This window comes from Girardinichthys multiradiatus, chromosome 12 (genome assembly GCF_021462225.1).
Source record: "Girardinichthys multiradiatus isolate DD_20200921_A chromosome 12, DD_fGirMul_XY1, whole genome shotgun sequence".
In the NCBI taxonomy this organism is placed as follows: Eukaryota; Metazoa; Chordata; class Actinopteri; order Cyprinodontiformes; family Goodeidae; genus Girardinichthys; species Girardinichthys multiradiatus.
In genome coordinates this window covers 15,464,133-15,480,746 of record NC_061805.1, presented here as the reverse complement: position 1 = coordinate 15,480,746, position 16,614 = coordinate 15,464,133, and the positions used below count along the sequence as shown (strand labels likewise).

Sequence of the window (16,614 nt, the reverse complement as noted above, 5' to 3'; positions counted from 1 at the left end):
TCTTTCAATGATGCCTTTTGTCTTGCCACTCTTCCATAAATACCAGGGCCCTTGTTCACAAAGATTCTCAGAGTCCTCTCAGAGAGCTCCTATCTTAGCCTAAAAGGTCCTGCAAAAGACCCCTAGCTTAAGGGTGATTCTGTTCGCTGCTGAGTGTGACTCTGAGCAAGGAGACGACAATTTCCTTTCTTAGTAATGAGGGGTGGTTGACCCTGTTGCTAGGTGTGACGCTGTCTTCTAAGAGCTGTGATTGGTTGTTGCAAAAAAACAAAGAAAAAAAACCAAAAAGAAATGCACTCGTAGTTAGTGGAAATAAATTAACTCATGATAGAAATTTGACTGGATTTAGAAATGAGTTAATCATGATGATGACAGCAAAATTAATTGTCACACAGCATCAAAATGTTTGAACGTAGCTTATTTACATGTTCATTACTATTTTGATTTGGTAATTATGTTTACTCGCCACGCTGGTCATTTTCCTGCTGCATCTATTTCATATTAATTAATTTCATATTTATACTAAGATTCAGCATTGTACTGTGATCTCCTTGTATATTGAGGTTTTGTTTGGTAAAATGACCAAAAGAAAATAGAGAAAAAAAGGTGGAGAAAACCAAACTGGACAGAGGAGCAAAGCCTTCTGGGATCACGGTGCAAACAAACAGGCATGCCCGAGCAGATCAATGCCTCGTTCCCTCTCCTTTCAGCACCAGCCTGGACTGTGAGTAGCGTGGGTACCTGCTATAATCAGAACCAAGACTGGAGATAGCAGCACCCCAGAGAACTTCTCCACAGATGGGGAAGCATTGTTTGACCTTATATATCATTGACCATTTAGGCTTAGGCTACTGACACTATCATGTACAATACAGCTCATACTAATTCACCTCATTTAAATCTTCCTTCCAAGTAGTTTGTATTCATGTGTGTGTGTATATATATATATATATATATATATGTGGGTATTTTTTGAGAGCACTTTACAGTCTGTAAATATTGTAATAATTCTGTACTATATTGTTTATAATTTTGTTCACTTTTTATTCATTGTTATTTATTATTGTTTCTATTATTTATTTATCCTTCCTAATATTACCCACTGGAGGTGTATGGTTAATCTGTCCTGCTGCTGGAACTATCCCCTAGGGGGATGATAAAGTTTATCTTATCTCTATATTAATAAATGTATGATTGCTATAGAAGGATCAAGGAAGTAGCGTTTTACTAATTCACCGGTGTTCATTGTTCAGAGAATATCTCTCCTTTCTCGGTCTTTCCGCCATCTCGCCTGTTTAGCACACTCTTAGGCTCATTAAAAGTCCTGCTCACTACTCTTAACATTTCCTCACTTTAGGAGTTCACGAGGGCTTAAGATGCTTCGTAAATAACTTTTATCTTACCGAGGGACAATTCTAAGAAAAATCTTATAATTCGAGAAATTCAAAGATTTTTCTTAGAATGACGCCACTAGGACCTACTTTTAGTCGTAGGATTCTTTGTGAATATGGGGCCATGTTTGTGAACTGCATGACTGCTGACACATTCTCCCACCTGAGCTTGCATCTCTGCAGCTCCTCCAAAGGTATCATAGACCTCTGGCTGTATCTCTTGTCTGGCCTGGATGCTATGTTTGCAGTTGTGACATATTCTTTCTGTTGTTGGTTTATAGATTCAACAGAGCTCTGTGAGATGTTCAAAGCTTATGATATTGCCCAATGAACTCACCCTGGTTGTAGCTTCTCTAGAACGTTCACCCTGACCGGTCAGCTGTTTTCCTTGGTCTTCACAATGCTGTTTGTTCACTAATGTTTTCCAGTAAACCATTGAGGGCTTCACAGAACAGCTGTGTTGATTGTTGAGGTGAGATTACACACCAGAGGATTCTTTTTAGCTATTAGTTGATGTCTGACTGCAATTGATTAAACTGAATTCTTGGAGATATCAGAGGGGGCTGTATACAAATACATTTTTTTGATTTTTCTATGTAAAACAAGGCTGACATTCATGTAACTTATTCCTTTCACTTCATAGTTGCGCAAAACCTGTTGCCCTATCAATGCATATTATAAAAAACCTCCGAAGTTTGTGGTTTTACTGTAACAGTTCACGGGGTATGTATGTCACTATTGTCCTGGAACTAACTAACAGGAGAACATAAGCCTTTATAGGCTCTTGTTGGGTCAGGTTTTAGGTAAGGACACCTTGCTTAAAAAAATACAGACAGATATATTACCTGCTCAAACAAACCAAATTAATAACTGCGTCTCATTTGAGAGAGAGCCTTTCATGACTCCTGACAGATCATTATTCACCTGCTCGGAGTAAAGAAGGTCCTGTCTTGAATAATAACAAAAAAAATCTGTCTGTAATCAGGTTAGTGCAAATCTCTGCTCCGTCTGTTCTGACAGCCAACCTCAGCAAATTGAGCGTTACCGCAGAGCGGTTCTGTTTGATCTCTGACTGGATGAAGACAACAGAAGGCTGAAGATGACCGTGGAAACTTTTATGAAACTGTGAGAGCAGGTTGGATGCATTTAATTTACTTTACTTCCAGTTTTGAGCCACATCTCTCCCATATTGCATCACTTCCCAAGATAGTAGAAAAACAAACTGACAAGTCATGAGAAGAGGGCAAATTGTGTTTTTCTTTTCTTTTCATTTTTATATGCCAAGTATATAAAAATGCAAGTATTCAATCCCCCCCAAACTTTTTCACATCTTAGGTTAGGTTCACTAATGTCCTTTATGAAACGGCATTATGAAGACCAAGTCTAAAACCAAGTGAGATAAAACAATATTGCAAGCTTTAAATAGCTCATAGAGCAATGTCTAATCCATCCTTTAAAATGTAAAGATCAGGCACAACTGCAAACATGCCAAGAAAAAGGTTTCCACCTAAACTGACAAGTCAAACCAGGCGCGCGGTTAGCCCTGGGCTTCCGGGGCTTCTGCCCCGGATGTTTTCTGAATAGCCCTGGACTTCTTCATAAAAGAAATTTAGAAGTATTAAAAAGATGCAGCCACAAAATGGTATTGGACTTCACATTTTTATTTAAAAATCTGATTTTTTCAATTTTTTTCCATATAATCACCTCCTCCTCCACCTAACCTGACACTGAGTTAAAAGGAGAAGACAAAAAATAGATATTTGCACACTCGCAGCACCACGAATGCGCAACTACACGCACAGCCAGAGACGGACTCCATTCTGGAGAAGTCCAGAACATTCGTTACCTGAAAAGTTACACTGAGCACCTTAAACAGGGCTCATTTCAGAGCAACCGCGGAGCCAACCGGAGAGAGGGAGCCTGGTGGGTGTGTGTGTTCAGGAACAGGTAGACGCAGAGCAGTATAACCCAGACGAAGATAGCGGTAAAACCTGAATGCTGACTCAGAATGGGCCAATTGTAAGTTACAGCTAATAACTTATTCACCCAGCAAGACATGAGGTGGAGGTTCACTCTAATGAGCATCATCAGGGTCATGATGAGGAACTTTCACCTGAGCTACAGGTGAAGTTAAATGATCTGTGATAGAAAACAGCAGCAACCTTCTCTGTGAGCTTCTAGCTGGATTTGCATCATAATGTGAAAATATCTGGTCCTTTAATTCAGTCAAAATAAAAGCATTTAATCCTAACGTAGCTGAACACATTAAAAGTCCTTTAGATCAACATATTGATTTAAGACTGGCAGCAAGTCTTAAAGTCTAGTTCTACATGTAGACAGAAAAATGTGTTGCTCAATAAACCAGGAAAATATCTCCTGGTTCCAGTAAGATGTAGCAGAAAGAGCAAAAGTAAACCTCCCTCTTTTCTTTCATATCTTCTGTGTTGATTCTGAACATAAAGCTCTGGCCTTAAAGATGCAGTATAATTAAGAAATAAATCATAGCAATTAATCACAGGTGGACCATTGATTAGTTAACTATTTTATTTTTCTGAATTACACATGTAATATTATATAAACTAAACTAATTAAACAAGGATACAGTTTTACTGAAGGTAAGACATACATACCATATGTATACAGTTATTAATAACTGTAATATTAGTACTGATAAGGTCCAGGATGAGGCTCTCTGCTATATTTTAAACACCACAATTTAACACCCTTTCCTCTCAAAGTGTTTAATAGTAAGAACTGCACTAATGTCTCACATGCAGAACAAAAGACTGGGTTGTAAAATGTTTCTTTTATTATTTTTGGCAGGACAAATTTATTCAGAAGTGGAATGAAAGGCTGAAAAGATGGTGATAAAAGAGAACATGTTCATAAAAGAAGGAACAATGTTAATAAAATGTTTTGAAAGCTCTTGGCATAATTAAAATAAATGTATTTTAGGATTTTACCACTTCACTAAGATTTAGAAAAATCAACTTTATACCACTTTCCTTTTTTGAAATATAAGAATAAAAACAATGGAGCCTCAGGAGTGGAATACTTGATGAAAATGTAATGTTTAAAAAGGACATTTATGTAGGTGACAAAAGAAGCACATTTAACTGGCCCAGAGTAAACATCTCTGAGTTTAAGAAAAACTTTTGTCAGCAAAAATTCATATTAAGTTATTTTCTAAATACCTCAAAAGGTGTCATTATTTGCTTCAGCAAAATGGTTTTTTATCAGGCCTAAACTCTGTTTCTCCTTGTCCTTCATTCAGCTTCTAACAAAAATAAAAAGTAAAATGATTGCAAACTTTTTTGTTTGATTCACAATAATTCACATTCAGTCTAAAACCAGCCGAGACAGAGAACTGGTACAATATGTGCTGTTATTTTAACCTTAAATTACTTATAAATTGTCTTATTGAAATCTAAATATTTTGGATTTGGGCTAAAGCCCCCAATGTTTTGAGACCCTAAAAACGCCCCTGGGTCAGACACATTAACTATTAGTTGTACTATTAGTTGTACACTCCACAATCTGGCTTTTATCTGGCTTTAATGGAGTCACAAGAAGAAAACTATGAAGAAGACCCATTTGCCTTTTGTCCCAAAGAATGTACACAAAGTGACACAGCAAACATGTTTAAGAAGGTGCTCTTGTCAGGTGAGATCAAAACTGAGCTTTTTCTAATGCATCCTAGACAGAAAACTAATACTGCACATCACCATGGACATCACCCTGAGCACACATGGTGGTGGCAGCATCATGCTGCGCGAATGCTATTCTTAGGCAGAAGCAGTGCAGCTGGTCGGTTTGTTAAATATAAATTATTAATATATTTCAGTCCAGAAATGGTTAAACTTGGCAGAGACATCTACTGGAAACTTGCAGCTGTAATTACAGTGAAAAGTGGTTCTATAATGAACTGCAAAGGGCTGAATACTGCACACCACACAACACCTTTCAGATTGAAATAGTAAAAGACAAAAAAAAAACATGCATCATTTTCCTTTCAATTAATTCTGTGATTTGCTTAAAATCCCAAGAAGATTTCTCATCATCCTGAGTTATGAGATGAAAACTGAAAAAGCCAAAGGGGTATGAAGATTTTAGCAGGTACTAATACTACTCAAGAATAATAAACGTGAAGTGAAATCAAACATTTCTTTTCGGGAGATAAGAAAGGTAATCTTATCATAATTGTCAGAGAGACATTTGATTTTAAAGCTGTGATGCAGACACCTCTAAATGGATAAATTTATCTTAAAGATCATGTGCAGTCAAAGTCTCCAAATCTCCATGATCTTCATACACTAACATAGTACAAATGCTAGGCATATATTCCTTTAGGAATAATGAGTCACATGTGACTATATTTGATGCACATTAACCATGATGACTACCACTCTTGAAACAGCTCTTAATGTCATCAGGCTGCGCTAGAGCAAGTAATCTAGCCCTCTTCACTGAAAAACCACTGTGATATTTTCAGAGAAATGCTATAATCCGTGTTATATCTCAGTGCTCCTGACATGGCCTTATTTTTGATGCCAGTGGATTAGTGCAAGAATTAGGGAAGATGACTAATCCCATGAGTGAAACAGTCTTCAATTTCTATTTTTTGTTTCGTGCAGTGGCACTTGATTGAAAACAAAGTGACAACAAACACAGTTGTACCTGAGAGTGAAGTTGGGCAGCTGAACAGAGCTGGCAATCAGTATATAGAAAGTGGCGATGTCTGTCTTTTTCAGAGGTTTGGATGACGTCCGAATGATGATGGCATTCCCAAGCTTGAGGCGGGAGAGCGTCGCCATCCCTTTGGGAATCTGCAGAAGTTGCACGCTTCCAATCCTCTGCATCGGAGTTATAGGAACATACTCTGCCGGCTGTCCTGATCCACTCCATCGGCTTCCATTCAGAGAAAAACACTTCCCATTGACTCTGGGCTGGGCCTGGTAGTACAGCTCCAATGGGTTCCCAACAGATGGATCCTGCCTTTCACTGCTGGTGCTCTCTGACCCTGCAGCAAACCAGCCAGGCTCAGGCATCAGCTCGGCCATGCAAGTTCCCCTATCGCCTCCTATAGCACAAGAACCCCTCACCTCCTGTGTTTGCCAGAAAGCATAAACTGTCACACATGGTAACTCATCCAAGGCTCCCTCGCCTCTGCCCCAATCCCTCCCTGCAACATAGAAGAGAACCCGAACTTTGGGTTTGGACAAGAAAACCCGGGGCGTCAGCACAAAGGCCTGGATTTTCCAGTTAAATGTAAAGATATCTGGGGCATTAAAGAGCTGCACCGACTGCACCAGATCCAGAGGCACAGGTCTCTCCGTGGACACATGACCGTAGCTAGCATTGACAGCTGGCTGGCGGCTGGCTTTTAAAATAACAAAGGGCTGTGTGTGACTCTGCATGCTGGAGTTCCTCATGAAGTCCTGTCCAGCCTCCTTAAGGAAGAGGTAGTCGGCATCCCGTACCTCGTAGCTGACCGGCAGGAAGACAGGGAAAGGCACTGGACTCTTTATGTCAGTGAGTTCCTTGCTGCTCAGATCTGAAAAATAAAAAAACAGGAGAGTACTGTTTAATAAAACAAAATATAGGGTGCACTATTTAGAAAAGGTATAATGGATGAAAACATCCATCTAAATTTGGTAATAAACTGCTATACTTTAGCACAGGGGACATCTGAGGACAACCTATCAGCTGAGTAGGGCATCAAAGAATTAAAAAGGCTTCTGAGCTTAACCTTAAACCTTAAGCTTTCCCCTTTTCACTTACCAAGAATGGCAAACAATATTACTAGTAAAAGTTTATGCATCCCATTCAAAACATCAATATCATAATGAAATTTTTAATGGTCACCAAGTGACTATGGTATTGGAGCACTTTACAGAGCCAGAGATGTTTGTCCATGATTTATGGAAAAGTGCACCTAGATGATGAACATTTACTCTGTCTATTAAATAAAATATGTGTGGTACTGACACAGAAATGAATAACAGGGCAGTGCATGGAATAATCCTAAAGATAGTTGAAACTTCATTTTTTTTTTACATTTCATTTCATTTTTTTCTTTTTGTTTTTACTATTTTTTCCACAAGAAACCTACTTCTTGATTTATTTGTGAGATTTATTAATTTGTTTCATACACAGAAAACGTTGTTCCTCTAAGATCATGGGATAAGACCATGATAGACCATGATAGATGTTCCATCAATGAACAGGAAGTACTAACAATAAAAGAAAAGTACAGTCTGTCAGCTTTAGAGTTTTAAAGCATAAAAATGCTCATGATTTTTTTTTTTTTTTTTGTGCACACGAACTGGCTAGGTTTTGTTTTTTTTAACCCAAATGCTGGGTTTGTGCTGTTGGGAAGGAAGTTGAGTTGATTCAATCAAACATTGGGTCAAAAACGAAAACAGTGTCTGAGTTTGTTGGGTTTAGAGAAGATACTAGAGGAAGCCTAAAAATCATTTTCAGGCTACTGTTTTGAACTTTACAACAACCTGACCAGACCCTACTGAACCTCCTCCACGAGATGAAATAGGGTCATTGCGCAGAGAGTGTGTAATCTCAGACACACACCTATAAATGTGTTTCTTTAAAAATAATTAGTTCATCTCTAATGGCATTAATATATTCGTAAAACTCCATAAAAGGGTCACTTCAATTTATGTTTATTATTTTTAATATAGCTTTTAAACAAGTTTTTATGTGAACATCAGAGCAGCAGAATAAATGTTATCTGATCGTCTCTTAAAGCTTGTTTGCCAACATTGGAAATAAGCTTAGTAAAAGCTTTTATCTTAATCTTTTTTAATGTATATTCATCCAGAACTATAAAAAATACAACAGCAGACCCAACAATGAATTGTTTATTTGGAACGTTGTTGTCTAGTTGGTAACAAAAAACAACAATTTCTGATTTTTTCAATAAAAACTAACAGCACTAAGCATCTTATAACATACAAAAAACATCAAATGTGTTGTTATACATTTATATGAAACTGCAAAAACATACGGCATCTTTAAAAAGATGAAAGCCAGAACTAGATTTGTGTACCACGCAATAGCAAAATGTTAAGAGATGTCACATAAAGTGTATTTATTCCTGAATTATTGATTGTTGTGTCTCCAGTTCGGAAAGTTTAAAGCAAAATAATTTTTCATGTTCCCTCATGACTGCTGGCATTTGATGATTCTCTCTATCATCTATCTATCTCATCATCTTTGTTCATCTACTCCAGCTAAAAAGCCTGTCAAGATGGCCTGGACTGTTCACACTGCGCTGACTTCACCATACATGTCACAGTCATTTCAATCCAGCAGCCCTCAAATCAAGCCAGAAGCATGGCTTTTTTTTTCCCTTTCTTTGCCCACACAGACAAGAGTGTCATTCATGTTCACTGAGTGGGTGTCATGTCAGGAAGAGACTGCAGCCTGAATCTGGGCTGCTGTGGCTTATCCTACCAGAGGCCAGATGTGCTGTTTGAAACCAGAGCTGGCAGCAGCTTCAATTGGAGTAAATATAAACTAGCTTACTTTGTCCAAAAAGAAAGAAAACCTCTGTAGCTCTGATTCAGTTACAAAATACCCATGCTTGATTATCTCTTTCAGCTGATTTTTACAGATCACTTGTTACCCTTGTGTAATTCCAGACTCTTTTTATACCACAAAACCTGAAGGAGGGTCCTTTAACAAAGCATGTAATCTGTTTGGTTCCAGGCTTTGCGGGAAACGGCAAGCTCAAAGATAAACTGTTCTTTGCCAATATTTTTGATATCTATCAAGCATTCAGTGAAGGCAAAACTTTTACCCAAATGAAGGTTTTGCTCTCAGCGGATAAACGTATAAGAAAATCTGCTGCACCAACTATTCCAGCTGTTCAAGCCTCTCAAATTTCTCAGCTGGAATCCTGAGCTGTTTCTTCTCATCAGCCAAGTCAGATAACATCAGTGCGGATGCTCCCATCTGCCTTTAAATGCTCTTTCCTTTGTAAAAAGCCAGATGCATTTTAAAAGACATGCCAGAAACCAGAACTTTCTTCACTTCATTAAAGCACTGCGTTGTGATCACCCCTCTCTGCGAAAAAATAAAACTGATTTATTAAATTTTACAAGCTTTATTTAAAACAGCTCTGTTCCTTATGTATATATAAAACATTTTGATGTGTGTTTGAGATCAATGTCCTGCTGCAACATTCAATGCTGTCAAGGTTTTAATTGCCTGTTTCCTAAAGTTTAGGTTGGGATGAAGGGACATTGGTTGAGATGCTCAAGCACAACCAAGGAACTGGAGATTGCTGGAACACCAGTGCCAGTGTCCACAGTGAACTAATTTTTGCACTGCCAGAGTTTGAAAGGAGTCAAGAAAAAACAAATGTATCCCAAATGTGAAATCTTCATTCTAAGCAGAACTTTGCAGATGTCCCACAGACAAAGCAAAGAATCATGCATGACAAAAATTAGGTATTTAACCACAACAACTTTAAGTATGCATGGATATGTCAACTGTAATAGTCTAAGGAAACGGCACCCTTTGTCAGGTATGGCAATGACAGCATTGGACTGGAGTTTGTGTTTTGGTTTTCAAATGTGTTTGCGTGTTTTTGAGTTCTTGATCATTGTCATTTGGCTTTTTCCTTATCAGTTCATTTCTCTGTATTCTTTGTTATGGTAAGGTCATGTTGTATAAGTTAATTCCTTTGTGTTTATCTTCTTACTTATTCTTCTGTTCTGATTGTGCCTTTAAGCTTATTCTCTAGTGTTAGGCTTTTTCTCATTTGTGTCAATGTAAGCTTCCTTTGTTTTTTCTGTGTTCATTATTTACCTTCCCTCGGTTCCCCTGCTCAGTACTCGCCTCTCACTGCTGTTCAACATCCCCCTTAAGCTCACATTAAGCTCACCTGGATCCAATGTCATTCTCCACCCTTGTCTCAGTTTATAAGCCTCCTGGTTTTCACTGTTCTTTACTGGTTCCTTTTGTTGCACTGCCTGTGCTCCATCTCCTGTTCTCCTTGTGCTCTTTCTGTGTGTTTTTCAGTTATCTCTTCATTAAATCTGCAACCATGCTGAGCTCTAACCATTGTCTGCAATTGGTCCCTCTCCTAATTCACAAAACGTGATACACTAAGCAAAGTGGATGAAATCCTGAAAATGGAGAACTGAAGTATTTTCAATTCTTCATCGCCACATTAAATTGACAGCTATGTGTTTGAATTTGGCAGACTGACATTAAGTATTAGTAAGAATGTGTGGACTAAACGTCACCAAGAAACCAAGCAATTTAAATAAATTCTATAAATGTGACTTTGTGTGGCTTACTAAAACTGTGCAGTAAATTCAAACTTGTGCATCCAATTATTGTTTTTGTAAATCATTAAATTTACCTTTGTATGGTCATTTCTCCAAGGAAAAACAACTGTTCAAATAAATCAAGAAAAGCCTGAAAATAATATAACATTCCAGCTCATGATGAGTGTGTTTAAGCTTTAACCAAAACTGAACATGAAACAAAGCTCTGATGTGGATTATGTCTCATCGCAGGACATAAATAACAGTTTGTGAGGATTTTTGTTAAATCTTGTAAATACTTTTACTCACAAAGTAGAAGACCTTTTCGCATTATTCAAAGTGCAAAAGTAAACGGTTTAAACCTATTTTATAAAATAGTGTTTCCTCTGAGTTTTTTTTTAAATAAAACAATATCTAATGAACAATATTACCCTTACAGTTTGTATTTTCTGCATCTGTTCAGTGTGTTTGTCTTAAAGCGTTTTCTACAGAGTTTTAACCAATCTGTGTGTCTTTCTATTAAAATGCTTAAAGCCTGAAAATCCACGGTGAATCCTAATGTGCACTAATGGCTTTTACCATATGTGCAAAACAACCTCATGATCCCAACAGCTTTACAGAAGGCAATGGGTGTCTGCATTCTAATTAGTATATGGTGAGATGAAAAGGTCTGTTTTTTGCTTTTATACTGCTATTACAGGTGCTTTTAGAGATCAAATGTTGGTCATGTGAGAGGTAATTTGCTTGTTATCAATATGTTGAAATGAAAAAGCACTGGCAAAGGCCCAGATGGTACTGACACTAATTACACACCTGTGACACAGAACACTTTTTTATCAAGTATTAGCACTGTGTGTTTTAATCCTTTGACTGGCTCGTCTTGCCAGAGCATTTATCTTCAACAAAGCATTGCAGATTTTTATTAGCTTCTGACAGTTTGCCAAAGAGGAGGTCCTTAAGTACAGAAATGTGTACTGATGTTTGCAGAACATTTAGGCATCCCCTTGGGATGCACACGTACACTTTTTAATTTTGTAAAATTCTGCCGTGAGTTCATTTGAAAGTTAACCTTTTAAAGGCAATCTGCAGCAGAAATAGATTTAGTCAAGCTAATATATGTTAGAGACACAAGTGCATTAATAGAATTCCATTTAATCAGGGATATAAGGTATCTTGCAGTATGCCATATACAGTACTAAGGTAAAGAGTAAGGCAAGGATAAGGGAAGAGAGGGAGAGAGCAAAAAAGGCAGATAGATTGAGGAGGCTTAAGCTTATGTAGTTATTGGTAGGGATTGTTATTTCCAATGAAACTCTAAAAGCTGCTTTAAAAAATCTTATTTATCCCAATTTCTCAGCCTTTGTCATCCTATTAAAAGTCAGCCTGCATGCACTCCCTAGAAATGGCCATCTAAAAGGAACTTCTATGGTTTACAGTAAATGCCTTTGTGATGTACTGCTTCTTCTTTTTTACCCCTTCTTTTTTGTCTTGATCAAGTTGGGAATATAAATGTACTCCTTCCTGCTTGCCTCTTGTGTGTGTTGAAAATTGTGTGACATTAAAGCAGACAATATACCAAGTATATAAAGGAATTGCTCAACTTTTAATACAAACCTATCAAGTGTTTTACTCCTCAATAATTTCATCATAAATATTTAATGCAATCCTCACTGCTGTGACAATTCCTTGCCGCAAGTAAGACACATATTTATGCTCTGATTAGGATTGCATAACGAGATGAAAGTTTGTGGTGTAAATGGGGACATTTACATTATTTAGACCTTAGAGAGAGCTGCTTTAGTCATGATTTAGCTGAGAGGGAGAAAGCCCCCTATTAAGAAACATGCAACGAAGATGAAGGGTTCAGCTGCTTGTCTTGTATTACTATTAAAGATTGTCCCAGGAGGCTCTGGTGAGATTTCACTGCACATGGACATGTACATGTACATGTACGAGTATGTTATTGAATAATAAAAATGAATACAATAGAGAAGTTATTGTATTATTGTAGTTACTGTCAGCCCGCTTACCTTGTGTGAGTACTGCTGGTACAGTGGCAAACACCAACAATGGGATCATCCAGCTTTGCCAGTTAAAGCTCATTTTGGCACACTGCGCGGCTCGCTGTTGCAGGCAGCTACTCTCCATCGTTCGTGAGGTTGAGCTTTCGCTTCAGCAGAACACGGAGCGCATCGTGTCACTCATCCCTTCAGTTCGCTGACTCCGACATCACACCTGTGGGAGTGGAAGTTGCAGCGAGGTCCGCGCGTTGCTGGTTAAACACGGAGCGCGGGTCAAGATCCGCTCATCGGCTGTGCGTAAAAGCCATGCGTAACGACCCTGGTGATGGTAGTTGTAGGTATGCGGCGGAGGAAAGATTCCTTTAGATCCGATTGTCTCGGACTCCCAGTGTCCCGCCGCTCACGGGACTCTGCAGTGTTTAACGCCCGTAAGCAGATCACTGACTGTCTTGTGCGCATCCCTTTCAGAGCGCTAAAGTCATTATGTGTCACTGCTGATCCTCCCAGGAAGCAACGTGCAGATTAGCCTTGCGCGTACTTTAAATCTGATGATAGAGGACTTGATCAAACGTTTCTGTTAGCTTTTTAGTATCTAATTATGGTTAAACACGCCATCTTCACTAACAGTGGCGTCGCTGGGGTGGGGTGGTGGGGGCACTTCTATAAATTTGCTGCCCTAATAGACCTGTTGACTTTTTAAAAATATGACAAATTATGACCCCATATCAAACTAACCTGACTAAATGTAACCTGGTAGATTATTTATTAGAGTCATAGAACCCAATTTCCTTACAGCTGACTCTTAGCAAAATATCGAAAATCACCTCAAATTGTCTATATCCCCAGTTGGTGAACTGAAGCATGGTCAGTAGGAAATGCACTTTTGGTAGACTTAACCAGTTTGTACCACAAAAAGGTGGGTATGAAACGGCCACAGTTACAAATGGATTAAATGAACGGACCTGAATTCTCACATGTAATGCGGTTTGGTAATTTCTCAAGAAAGAGTCTATATTTTAAATTTCGGTGGCCTACAGGTGCAAACGTGCAGCAAGTGATGAAAACGCGCTGCAAACACATGAATGATGCAAACTCCAAAACACACACGAAACATGAGTTTGGAACTTTTTTTACTTGCTTATATTTTTGCTATTTGCTGTTGTTTTAATATTTGCAGAATTTTCCCTTTTCATTCTGTCTATTTTCTGTGATTGCTGCATTTTTCATTTGCAGCATTTTTATGATGCGTTTTTTTTTTTTTTTTTTTGTGTTTGTGTGTTTTGGAGTTTACATCATCCATGTGTCTGCAGTGTGTTTTCGTCGTTTGCTGCACGTTTGCGCCTGTCAGCCACCGTATGAAAATCTTTTTAAAGCATTTCCAAATAGTAAATTTAAACAGTGTCTGTAAACATGTGTGTAAGAGTTCTAATGTGTAAGACTTGACGAACTTGACAAAAGTACTAATTGGAAACAAGTAAAGGAAAATGTTCATAATTATTTTATCAGTCATAGTTCAGTGCTACAAGTTTAGGCTGCAGCTGGAGTCACTTTTTACATAAATGTCAAAATGTATAAATGTCAACTAACAATTGCAAATGCATGTAACTGACTGCAGCCCGACCAACAACCCCCCCTTCCTGACACTAACAAAACTGATGGGCAGCTACTGTGCACAGGACACCACCGCAAGACCAAAGGAATATGGGAGACAAAAATCTGTCTCAGTCAGTATTTACAGCTGTCATTTGCTACATTTGCTAAAACTAACCCAAGTGCTATTTATTTATTAAATTATGTGTAGTGAGTTATGTAATTTTCCAGAGAAAACATTCCATTGCACAGTGTCCATTAAAGAATTAGTTTCTTGTTTACTATAAAACAGGGTGTGCTTAGTAGACAGTGTGCACATAATAAGCCATGGGCTATAAAAAAAAGAGATATTAATGCTGCTGTGGTAACTGGTGGGTAATGAGTATGGGACACCAAATTATATTCTGCTTAGGTTCCCAAGAAACCTTAGACTGACTCTAAAACAAGGAATATTAGTAAAATCTTCCAAAGGTATTTAGCATAAAAAGGTTTCAGTAACCACATCAAATCATTGATTTTTGTTATATGGGTGCTTACAGACCTAAGCTAACAGATGATTATGCAATTGAAAATGTATGATCAAGCCTTTTTTTCAAACATAGGTGGGGAAGTTTGCAATATGCCTCCACAGACCTGAATAAAACTGATATTTTGTTCTGGCTATTGGTGTGCCACTGCAAGATGAAAAGTCAGATTTAATCAGTAAAGTTTGAGAGGGGTCTTTTTTTTTTTTTTAAGAAAAAAAAGCTTGAAACAACAGGTTCATTTTATTTTTAGCTTTAATTCTTACATTTGCCTTAAGGGATGTTAAAAAAGTTAGTTTCAACGTGAATTTAATTTTGCCTAACTGCATTGTTTTCCCACATTTCCTGACCATCAGAAGAAACCACTATTAATTTTCTTTAAAACAAAATGCTGCAAAATGTTTTAAGGTAAAAGAAAAGGTTACAACAACCTGTTAATCGGTTACAACACTATATTTTTTAGAACTGGCAGTGATGACTGAAGCCTAGATGAAGAGTACAGAATATGAGTTATAATTTGTTCTGGCAAAAAATGCATCGCTTTGAATAAAATATTGTTTTGACTGTTTTGGGTGAAATGAATCAGCTTTGTGATTGTTAGCAAACATTTAATACAGGCAGACAACAGACTAAAACTTGACAGGCTCATTCGCAAATTACTATTTTGAATCAGCTTATACTTTCACAGATGTTGAAAGCTTCATGTGAATTTTTAGTGCCCTCTAATGGTCAAGAGGATTTTAACTTTTACTTACAGCTTAGGATCAGGATCAGCATTACTCGTGTTTGGGCTCATTTAGTTTGAGGATCGGATGAGCAAAATTTAATCTTATACATATGTGCTTATATTTCTACTTGCATCTGTTTTGTCACATTTCAGGAGGGGAAAAAGCATCTTTCAGGAAAAAAAGAAGAATCCAAGAAAGGAAACATAAACCTCAGTTGTGGGACACGGTGCACACTTTGACATATCACTCCATTGAAAGTTACTTGCTAACACTCTTGTGTGAGGCTTGGAGACTTGTTGCTGCAAATGTAATAGGGCTTTATTAACTAATAAAGAGGATTAGCTGACATATCAACGCATGGGGCGCATAACTAACAATTCAGAGTATCTGGATATGGGAGCAGGCTGCCATAAGCTACAGCTGGGAGCCTATTTGAGCTTCTCCTTCACTGCAGCACAGTGATAAGCACACGCATCTGTGTGCTGGGGTTGCTCCAGGGTGCCGTGGCTCTGCCGTAGGATGACTTAGATGCTCTCCTATTTACCTGCCCCTCACACAAGGAAAAGCAACTACTATGAGCTATATTGAACAAGGTTAAAAACTGGTTTGCTAAAAAATGTGACAGGCGAGTAAATAAAGTGTCTTTCAAAAACATTTATTCTTCTTGAACTTTTCCAAATTTTGTCACATTACAGCCACAACATTTCAACTATTTTAGTGGGATTTTATGTGATGGACCAACACAAAGTAGTGCATCACTGTGAAGTGGAAAGAAAATAATACGTGGCTTTAAGAAATGTTGACAAATAAAAAAAACAAAAAAACTAGTGTGGCATGCGTACATACATATACATCCCAAAATAATTTATAAAAGGAGATTTTAAACAGAAATGTCAGGCTTCTGAAGAATCTGTTCATTTCTATGCATTCAGTACTTGGTTGGAGCTACTTTTGCATGGGGTTTTATTATCTGTAAGCCATAATCATCAAAATTACAAGAAATAGAAGCTATAAATATTTTTGCTCAATGTGAAAATGAGTGATAAAAATATTCTACTTTAGTA

General features: G+C 37.7%; 1 protein-coding gene across 1 annotated transcript in view; it reads right to left on the bottom strand.

Annotated features, from left to right (window-relative positions):
• LOC124878346 (transmembrane protein 132D) overlaps positions 1-13,367 on the bottom strand; it is a 61,844-nt gene extending 48,477 nt beyond the window's left edge. The window contains exons 1-2 of the mRNA XM_047382241.1: positions 12,718-13,367; positions 6,069-6,945 (exon numbers count right to left, since the gene is read on the bottom strand). Coding sequence (XP_047238197.1) covers positions 6,069-6,945; positions 12,718-12,835 — 995 coding nt within the window. The 5' untranslated portion in view covers positions 12,836-13,367. The remainder of the gene's footprint in view (positions 1-6,068; positions 6,946-12,717) is intronic.
• Between the last annotated feature and the right edge of the window lie 3,247 nt (positions 13,368-16,614).